Here is a 10,069-nt window from a genome sequence, read left to right on the forward strand (position 1 = left end):
CCTAGCCCCAACCTACACAGCTCTGCTTCCCTGCTTCCAACCCTCACCAAACATCACTCCCACCAAAGAAGGAAGATAAAACTTCTTCCTTACCTTTATTAGAAACAGAAAACGCAGCTGGGCAGTGGTGGCGCACGCCTTTAATCCCAGCACTTGGGAGGCAGAGGCAGGCGGATTTCTGAGTTCGAGGCCAGCCTGGTCTACAGAGTGAGCTCCAGGACAGCCAAGGCTACACAAGAGAAACCCTGTCACAAAACAAAACCCTCTGAAAAGCATATCTTTATTAGCAGATAATTTTTAAAGACAAGACGGACAATTGACATTTACTTGTTACATTGCTTTATTGCATTTGAATGATCCTTCTGGATGCAGTGAAGGCATCTAAGATACTAGTATTAAATTAATTTCAAATTTACCACCAATATACATATACATGGTATAAAAAACCGCAGACCCTTTTCAGATCCCAAGTCTGTAAACATAATTTCCATATAGTGGCTAATTCATAGATTAAACTGTCTCTCTTATGAGTATGATCTTTTTCACTGTGAATCCTGAAGCCAGCTTCCTTTGTTACCAGTGGACAGTGGAGCTTTGAGAAAATAGCTTCCTTTGTAAATATTCCACCAATTCAAGTCTTGACGTAAGCAGCTCCAGCTCATGATAGGGAACCTGTGAAAGGAAAATGACCATTAAAACTCCTGGCGACTCTGCTGTCCCTCCACCTTGGTTCTTACATCCTCCTCCACCAGAGGAAGGACAAAGGTCATACCTGACATCTGTACCTGGTACAGAAAACCCACCGGAAAGGCAGGAGGGAGTAATACTAACGAGAAGTGGATCCATGTTTACTACAACCCACCAACGGACCTCACAAAATCCCTATTGAAAACATAATGTTGCAAAGACTAAGGGTAGATGAAGACCCTGGAGCCACCTTGCTAAATATATCCACTGAATCAGACAGAAGCTGAGGCAAAAGCTACTCCAGCAACAGTAATTCTGGAGGCAGAGTTAAGCATGTTGATAAGGAAATAGGTATGTACCACTTTGGAAAACACCAAGATTTGAAACTACAAAATGTGAGTCAAGTAATTTAAACTGAATGAACAAACTCCGAAGATATAAACTAGACTGAACATTCGTGGTCGATGGAGTGTCAAGTCACTCACTGCTATTTAGAATAGAGGCTGGACCTGTAAAATCCATGAGCAGACGATGTCGGGGAGGGTTTGGGAGTGAACACCACTCTTGCTTAGATCAAAGATACAATCGATACCCAACTTAGGCCTTTTTAGTACACGGAATCAACAGAACAGAACAGAAGCTAGCACTGCAAAAGTGCAACTAGGGGCATTCATACAAGATCTGAACAGACAACAGGAAGTCCACCATCCTGCAGGATGGAGCATCTTAGGCAAGCCTGTCAGACTTGCCTGGCCCCGCCCTCTTCTGCTTTGGACCTACTCTGCTCACAGGTTGCAGTTCTCTCCAGTAAAGTCTGTACTGTGCGTCCAGGTACATAACTGAAAAAACAAATTTTGGTAACATACGCGACATTTTGAAGGGAAAACAAAGGCAGGTGATACCATACCCGAACAACCTGGTAACCAAGTAACCGCAGGTGCCTTTGCTTAATGGCCTCTTTTCCAAGCAAGTGTTTACTGTCCAAGCAAAATCGCTGCGGCCCATCAACACACAGTGCCACCCTGAAAAAGCAAAAGTAACTGTCATTCATGAAACAGTCAACGTGTGCCCGTGCTGGCTAAAAATTATCTAGCCCTATGTTCACTATCTGTAAATGAATCATGAATAGGTTGCCCTTTAGTCTGCTGAAAATGCATTTCATCCCATTACTCTTCACTAAACAAAAGGACTTTTCCAAAGCTGATCGCTCAACATTTATTTTCACTTGTTTTCCTTTTTATTGAAAATAGATTCCTGTCGGCAGTGGTGGCGCACGCCTTTAATCCCAGCACTTGGGAGGCAGAGACAGGTGGATTTCTGTGTTCGAGGCCAGCCTGGTCTACAGAGTAGTTCCAGGACAGCCAGGGCTACAGAGAAACCCTGTCTCGAAAAAACATAAAAGAGAGATAGAGATAGAGATAGAGATAGAGATAGAGAGATAGAGAGAGAGAGAGAGAGAGAGACAGACAGACAGACAGACAGACAGAGAGAGACAGAGAGAGAAAATAGATTCCTTTCTCATGGTGGTCCCCATGATGGTCTCCTCTCCCCCTCGACTCCTTCTAGCTCCTCTACCTCTCCTCTCTTCCAGACCCACTCCCTTTCTGTCTCATCAGAAAAGAACAGGCTTCATAACAACCAAACATGACAAAATACGATGAAGCCTATCAAAGTTGGACACAGTAACCCAACAGGAGGAAGAGTCCCAAGAGCAGGCAAGAGAATCAGAGACCCACTTGTTCTTACAGTCAGCAATCCCACAAAAATACCACGCTAAAAGCTGTAACCTGTACACAGGGGGCCTGGTGCAGACCCATGTAGGCTCTGTAACATATATTCAGGGACCTGGTGCAGAGCTAAAAGCTGCAACCTGTACACAGGGGGCCTGGTGCAGAGCTGGGAGCCCTAACATATACACAGAGACATGGTGCAGACCCTTCAGTCTCCACGGAGCTCAGTGTTTTAAGTTCCAAAATCATGCTTGTCGATCTTAAGAAAAGCATCAGTTTGCCAGCTCCAGTCTCTAGCTTTGAACCCACGCCTTTCTTTACCTTTTGTGGATATCCTCATCCACTGTAGACGGCAACACAAATCCATCTTCATCTAATTTAATCTCAACATCTGGCAAGAGAAAGGAAAAATTCCTCGTGTGATTCCCTCAACAACACTATCTTCCTGTGTTCCTCGTGCTGGTTCATGTCTTCCATACTGCCTTTATCAGTGGGCCGAGGCTGCAAAGTAATGGCCACAACCAACGGTGAGAACGGTTATTTAGTTGGCCCTACAGACTACGAAAGCCAGCTTTGAACTAAAACGTCTCAATCACTCTGAAACAGTGGTGTTTCAAGCAATCTACAGAATGCCACGAACATGTACATGTACTCTTTCTGCTTCCTCGTGGAACAAGGGGACTGAATCTTTCACTGCAGAGTAAAGAACCAGGCAGTTGCAGGGTCACCCCTGCTTACAGGTCTGCTCTCTTCCCATGTGTCTTAGTCAGCATTTCTATTGCTGTGACAAAATATCATGGCCAAAAAAGCAAGTTGGGGAGGAAAGAGTTTATTCAGCTTACACTTCCCCATTGCTGTTCATCATCAAAGGAAGTCAGGACAGGAATTTAACATGGTAGAATCCTGGAGACAGGGGCTGATGCAGAGACCATGGAGGGGTGCTACTTACTAGCTTAATTCCCAAGGCTTGCTCAGCCTCCTTTCTTACAGAACCCAAGGCTATCAGCACATCACCCACAATGGGCTAGACACTCCTCAACTGATCACTTAATAAGAAAAGTCCTTCTGGCTGGATCTCATGGCGGTATTTCCTCAACTAAGGCTCTTCCTCTCTGATGACTCCAGCTTACGTCAAGCTGACACAAAGTCAACCAACATAGCACGTAAAGAAAGCACCCCACATCCGACATGTGGCTCACGAGCATGCCACATCCGCTTCCTTCCCTGACAGACACTACCATCCACTTTGTACAAAGTCCCGTCAGAGAGAGAAGTGAGATGTGTCCTAAGCTCATCTTTCGTGATTATTCTCTTTAACTCAACAATCTGAGAGAACAGCTGGGGCAGAGGCACACGTGGGAAGAATGCCCTCCTTCACAAGCGCTGTACAACAGGACTCTGCAGCCGATGAGGATCTGTTCTGGGGCTGTCTAATCTAATCATGTAACGAGCCACGTGTCTACCAAGTGTGGCTAGGGCGCAGTGTGGTAAGTGTGAGATAGCTCCATATGCTGAAGCCGCCACGGAGAACACAGACCTGGATCACAGCAGCTAGGATGTCACTGAACACTCACAATGCTACTATCCATCAGTCTTGGAGGTCACTGTTCCTTCTCTCATTCAGCAGATGAGGAATCGAGCAGAAAGGCTAAGGTGCCCTGCCCAGGACATCCTGCTATTGTGTGGCTAATGTGTGAACTCAGTTCTGGCTCTACCACAACGCTGCTGGCCTCTCTTCCTGCTCACCTTCAGGTGAGGGAAGGCTCCGTCCTGCCATCTCACAGATGTCTGGCTACTAAGTCCACATATGATTCAACATGGACGGGATGCTTCTGACAAAACAAGCTCCCTAGCTACTTACCTATGGTGTAACAATAGGGCGTCAACACTTTTGAAGCAAAATACAGTCTTGATCCTAGAAGATCAATCAGTCCAATCACCACAGACTTATAAAGATGGAGATCCATGGGCGTCTCTAGGGAGCAGCAGGGTGTGAGGAAGGACTTCACTTGATACTTAGGAAGAAGTCTGGGGCCCTAAAATTCATACATGTAAACATAAAAAAAGAAAAATCAGACGTAAGGCCACAGCGTGAGTTGAAAGCTACTGGGATAAAGACTGACCTAAAATTACTTTATGTACATGGTATGTTTCTACAAAATGGGTACATAAATTTTCTCAAATGACAATACACAAGATCGCTGCTATAGCTACATTTTTTAAATGAGTTAAACACACACACACACACACACACACACACACACACACACACACACACACGGGAGCACGGGTTCAACGCTTCTTTGGAGCAGCATGGAGCTGCTTCAAGGTCATAATCACTGTCAACTACAGTTTTAGTTTGTTTTTTTGAACAAGGATTTCTGGGTTTAGCTGACCGTCCTGGCCTCAACAGATCTGCCTGCCTCTCCCTCCTGAGTGCTGGGATTATAAACATGTGCTGACACCAGCATTTGGCTCTCAACCCAAGTTTTCAACAGCAGTGGTCTAGTTTGCTTTTCTTTTGCTGTGATAAACACCGTGACCAGAAGCATGGAGAGGAAAGGGTTTATCTGAGTTTATACCTCTAGGTCCAGTCCATTATTAAAAGTCAGGGTAGAAAGCTCAAGCAGGAACTGAATCAAAACGCACCAAGGAATGCTTACTAGCTGGCTCCTGTTCAGCTAGCCTTCTTATACAGCCCTGCCTAGAAATGGAGCCAGTGAGCCAGCCTTCCCAAATCAACCAACAGAACGTAGCACAGATATGGCCAACCATATTCTTCAGCTGAGGTTACCTCTTCCCAGGTTGTGTCAAGCTGATAAAAACTGACCATGGTAAGTGGAGAATGTAGTAAAAGTGACATTTCACTTTCCAAAGAAAAGGGAGTGAGATAAAACAAGGCCAACCCCTTTGTTTTATCTCACTCCCTTTTCCATCATCTGGAAAACAAGATAACCTTTACCATCCATGGAAGAATACAAGTCCCAGGTGGTAAAGATGCCTGTGTACCCTCTTCAATGTAATCACCACACACACACACACACACACACACACACACACACACACACACACGACTGTGAGATGAACATGTTGACACATACTGTGCAAGAGCCAAACATGCAGATGCCAACACAAACAAATGACATAAATTTTAAAAGTACACATATAAATACCTAAATTGTAAGTGTGTAAAGAAAAAAATAGCATTTTAAAAGCTGAGTCAGAAACAAGATGCTACTGAGATAGGAAACTGAAAAGTTACAGAGGTAAGTTTTTAAAACCTCTGCATAGCAAAATCATCAATATTGCTTTAAAAATAAAAATTAAAGAAAAAAAGAAAACACATACAGTTCTAGTTTGCTTTTCTTTTGCTGTGATAAAAACACCATGACAAAAAGCATAGAGAGGAAGCGTTTATCTCAGTTTACAGTTGTAACTGTTAACCTTTGTCTCATACAGAATTAAAGCGGTACAAAGACACCTTGCAGGAAATCTAAATTAACAACAAACATTTGAAAGCACGCTCAAGGCCATCACTGCTCATCCACATGCAATTTAAACACAGGGCAAAGGACCACCCACACTGCAGCAGACGCGTGGAAGTCATGGCTGCCCCTGACTTCTGCTGCTGGGCACAGAAGATGCGTATCCCTGCTAGGGGGAAATGTCCACCTTTATCCAAAATTCATTCAGGAACCACCTCAACCCACCCGTTTAAGAATCTAGTTCAAAGGTTTTTATAAAGACTCTAGGATGCTAAGACATGCAAGAATGTTTATTACAACATTGATGACAGAGACAAACCAGCAAAAACCTGAAACCCTTTGAGTGGAATGCCAGAACAATGCCACGAAATTCAAAGCCATGGCCTAGGCTCCATATCCAGGACTCGGGAATGGCCGCCACATGCTGGACAGAAAACAAACTGCACCTCCTCTGTTTGCCCCATGGCTTCAAATGGGAAAGCAGCACACAGGGCGTGCACACTGTTTACCTAAATCTGGGCAGAGAAACTGCTGTTGACACTACGATTTCAAGGGTGTGGGAGTAGACAGACTTAGAGCAGCCCAAGGCGCTTTAGAGACTAGAGTCCTGGTTTGATTCATGGATGTTACTCTTCACATCAGACACCTGGCTGTGTGAGCACAGGGCAGTTGTGGGAGGCAGGCCTGGGGATGCCATTTCTAATTCTACACAAGCTTTGTGAGTTATGAGAACGGGGCTGTGTGGACTACAACACGTTGGGCGTGGCTTAAGGAGCCGCTCAGAAGTAACTCCGCCTCTGTGCAGTCCAGAGTAACACAGCAGTGACGATGTGAAGTGCGAGAGCCTGCTGGGCTCTGGAGTGGGAAACCTCTCGTGTCTGATGAAGTCTAAGGAACTACACGGCCAGAGACCCATCTTCTAGGACAAGAGTGAGAAAACGGGACAGGAGCCACAAGATGGGCATGACTAGTCCAGCCTAAGAGAAAGTTCTGCTGTTTGGCACCAAGGAAATTGAAGATGTCAGAGAGCACAATAGATGAGCAACCTGGGGACATAAAGCCACTCCACTCATGTCTCTATTCTCACCTTATAGAAAGGACACTCTAGGACGGAGGTTAGGAAAAGTTGGGTCAGCTGTGCCAGGCTCAATCTGTCCAAATATGACTCTTTACCTGAAAAAAAAAAAAACAAACAAAAATCACAAACTGTTGGTTTGGAATGTTGGCATGTCAGTGAGGGGTTCTGATCATCAAACAACACAGTTACTCCTGAGGCAAGCAGTTTTCAACGACACCAGAGCTATGGGTCAGTGTAAATAGTGCCCGAGCACATCCCAAGTTATTACAGTTAACTTCTTAACCGCCTCACCTTGTAGCCGCTGAAGGAAAAAGGGGCTGAAGATTTTTGACATGAAGTTGATGGGATGGCAGCCAATCAGTGCACAGGAATGGAGGAGCCGCAACAGCATCTTTGGTGGAAAGTGATGTAACTGAGCAGAGAGCACATTCTCTACCTTCCTAAACAGGGCAGGGGCATTTGGCGGCAAATAATTGAGCTTTCCAAACGGCTCGATTAATTCAGAAATCTGACTAGGTGAGAATTTTTCCGACTGGCAAACAAAGATCTCTGCAACTACATCGAGGATGGGCTTGGAAAGAATCCGCTTTCTGCTGCAGTACTCCATCACGGAGATGGCGACGGCGGGGTCCAGGGCGAAGCACAGGGCAGCCACATGCTGCTCTAAGGCCTCTGTGAAAAACCTGTCACTGTGTCCGAAATAAACAAACGCCTCCAAGACCTTCCTGAGCTCTGCGTTAGTAAACCGGGGAATGTATCTCACCACGTACTTGCCCAGTTTGATCAGCAGTGGTCGTGCGTGAGTCTGGTCCAGGGCCACTAAGGCACTGAGAACATCGCTTATGGATTTAGGGCTCAGGTAGGGAACTACTGAAGGGGAAAACTGGTTTACTGTGTTTAAAAACGTCTGCTGTCCGTCTACTTCTTCAGGACACGCCTGCAGAATCCTATAAATGGACACAATGTCCTCTGGAGCAAATGTTTCCAAATTTTCTCTTTGCAGATGAGAGATAACCAGTTTCAGGGTCTCACAACTCCCACCCTGAAGCTGCACCAGACTTTCCCCAAGAACACAAAGATGGTGGACTTCCAGGCTGCCTCTTCGTAGGCGACGCTGGCATTCTGCCATGAGACTCAGGATCAAGTGACTTTGATGATCTACAGGTGGTAACAACAGCAGAGACTGCAAAGCCGCCACCAAACCAGCATTGGTCAGAGGTGAGGGATCCCGCTCACACCGAAGGCACAGAGCCTGGAAGACACGGTTCTCCAGTACTCCTCTTGGCAGCCTTTGCTCACCATCCCTGTTCCCTATCTCACAGATCCTGAGCAGAGCTGCTGCTGCCAGAGCGACAGGCAGGGGGTCCAGGGTACTTATGAAACTCAGCACTTCTTCAAAGGAGGAGAAGCTGTTCAGTCTCCTGAAAACCATCTCTTCATCCTCGTTTTTAAGGCTCTGTTCTGGCTGGTTCCATTCCTGTGGTTGAGAGACCCATGGCTCCCCGACTGGATGAAGGTCATTTCCATTTTCTGAGTGGAAGTTTTTAGAGTATGTGTGATGGAATCTGACCCTGGACGGCTCAGGTTGTAGAGAACAGAACCAAACACGGAGGTGATCTTTGACTACCTTTTGGGCGTGACTGGCAGGGTGAATTTTCAGAGCAACCACAGCTCCAGGTATCCAAAAAACAGACGTGTGACAAAAGGCCCTCCGCAGGGTGATAAACGCCATGCCATAGGATTCACAACTCGTTACTTAGCATAAGAAAAAAAAAAAAACATGGTCAAATGCTGAGAAAGACAACATCAACGTTTAGGAAAATAAGAATGAGTATCCCACGACAAAGATTGCAAAGCAAGAGCCCTGCTAAAATATTTTTAAAAGCCAGGCCTACTTTTCCTCAAGAGCCAGGAAACAGAGAAAACCTGGGAAGGGGGTCCCCAATCTCCTGGCCCTGACCTCCACACCTAATTGGCTGACACCCAACAGTTTCATCATAACTAGCCAAGCCACCTGTAGAAGACATGCACACCCCTTTCTATGCAGTGCACGAAGTTTTTTTTTTTTTTTAATGAACTATGCCTTAAATCTAAACTCCTTGAGTCATATGTGTATGTAAGGATTTCAGATTAATGTTTTACCACAACGTACCTTTAGAAAGCTTCCCTCTTCAAGGACCACGTTCTATGGGCAACGTGAAGGGAGTGCACTAACGCATGCCTCCTCTAATACGTAAAAGTTGGTTGCTGATTAAATAGCCCCCAAACCCCATAATCATATTCATATACATCGGTTACTACTCAGGCTTTCAGGGCCACGTGTCTCTTCAAGTTTTCAAAAGAGCCTATTTTCTGATTCATCGGAACTCACTGACTTAGCTGCACTCTGGCTCATTCTGAAATTTCTTTTCTGTGGCCCGTGAACACCTTAGTGTTATCAGGTGCACTGAAGCATCATAGGGCTGACTTCCTGTGTCCTTACTACGTCTGGGTGAGATGCTGGCTCCTGATCATAGCTGCGATCGCTGCCCACCCCTTACTTAAAGTCCTGCCCATAGGCTAGGTTACAATAATTTAGTTAGTCTGGCTGAAGCTTTCCCAGCTAAGGGAAAACCACCGTGCCCAGTGAAGCTGGGAGCCAAAGAGCTGGAAATCAAGTTCTACCTCCTTTCAAATCTCAAGACTCACGTGTCGGGGAAGGAAAAATCAAAGTTGATATTTACGAGAGAGGAGGAGCAGCCGGCAAGATTCAAACTCCGGGTACGAGCCGGGCAAAGCATGACAATATGAGCGGAGAAGCGAGGAAGGTGGCTGGGCTGGGGATCACGCACTGGTTAAAACAATCACAGAAAAGAAGCGGAGCAGGGCAACCGCAGAGGCAGGCGCCGCGTGGCCGGACTGGAATCCACGGAGCACGAGTGGGGAAGCCGGGGGTCCTGACCTCGCGGAACTTACCGAGCGGCTCCGAGCCGCAGCCGGGACAGGACAGACGCGGAGCTTCCGAGTCCCGGGAGCGCCGTACACCGACACAGTCCCTTACCCATAGGACATTCCGGCGCGTGCGCGGCACTAAGGCACCGCCCACATCC

At 46.2% G+C, this 10,069-nt stretch overlaps 1 protein-coding gene across 3 annotated transcripts; it reads right to left on the minus strand.

Annotated features, from left to right (window-relative positions):
• Positions 1 to 266: 266 nt before the first annotated feature.
• On the minus strand, positions 267 to 10,066 carry Fastkd3 (FAST kinase domains 3). 3 transcript variants are annotated; one of them, XM_034523686.2, is made up of 7 exons: positions 9,936 to 10,066; positions 7,272 to 8,735; positions 6,990 to 7,075; positions 4,279 to 4,453; positions 2,739 to 2,808; positions 1,595 to 1,709; positions 267 to 672 (listed from the first exon to the last, which is right to left on the minus strand). In XM_034523686.2, the coding sequence occupies exons 2-7, from the start codon at positions 8,710 to 8,712 to the stop codon at positions 574 to 576; spliced, it is 1,986 nt and encodes a 661-aa protein (XP_034379577.1). In that variant the 5' UTR covers positions 8,713 to 8,735; positions 9,936 to 10,066; the 3' UTR covers positions 267 to 573. The 3 variants fall into 3 exon arrangements, 2 of the variants coding, with proteins under 2 accessions (XP_034379577.1, XP_076772457.1); XM_076916342.1 differs by having other exon boundaries at positions 267 to 1,709; XR_004608756.2 differs by lacking the exon at positions 267 to 672 and having other exon boundaries at positions 1,629 to 1,709; positions 2,739 to 2,918.
• Between the last annotated feature and the right edge of the window lie 3 nt (positions 10,067 to 10,069).

Source organism: Arvicanthis niloticus, chromosome 19, assembly GCF_011762505.2.
Source record: "Arvicanthis niloticus isolate mArvNil1 chromosome 19, mArvNil1.pat.X, whole genome shotgun sequence".
Taxonomy (NCBI): domain Eukaryota; kingdom Metazoa; phylum Chordata; class Mammalia; order Rodentia; family Muridae; genus Arvicanthis; species Arvicanthis niloticus.

Coding starts and splice junctions, on each gene's coding strand:
- Fastkd3 (XM_076916342.1), bottom strand. CDS start 8,712: ATGGCGTTTATCACCCTGCGGAGGGCCTTTTGTCACACGTCTGTTTTT. Junction 7,076..7,271: donor TTTCCTTCAGCGGCTACAAG/GTGAGGCGGTTA, acceptor TTTTTTTTTCAG/GTAAAGAGTCATATTTGGAC. Junction 1,710..2,738: donor GATGAGGATATCCACAAAAG/GTAAAGAAAGGC, acceptor TTGCTTTTTCAG/GGTGGCACTGTGTGTTGATG.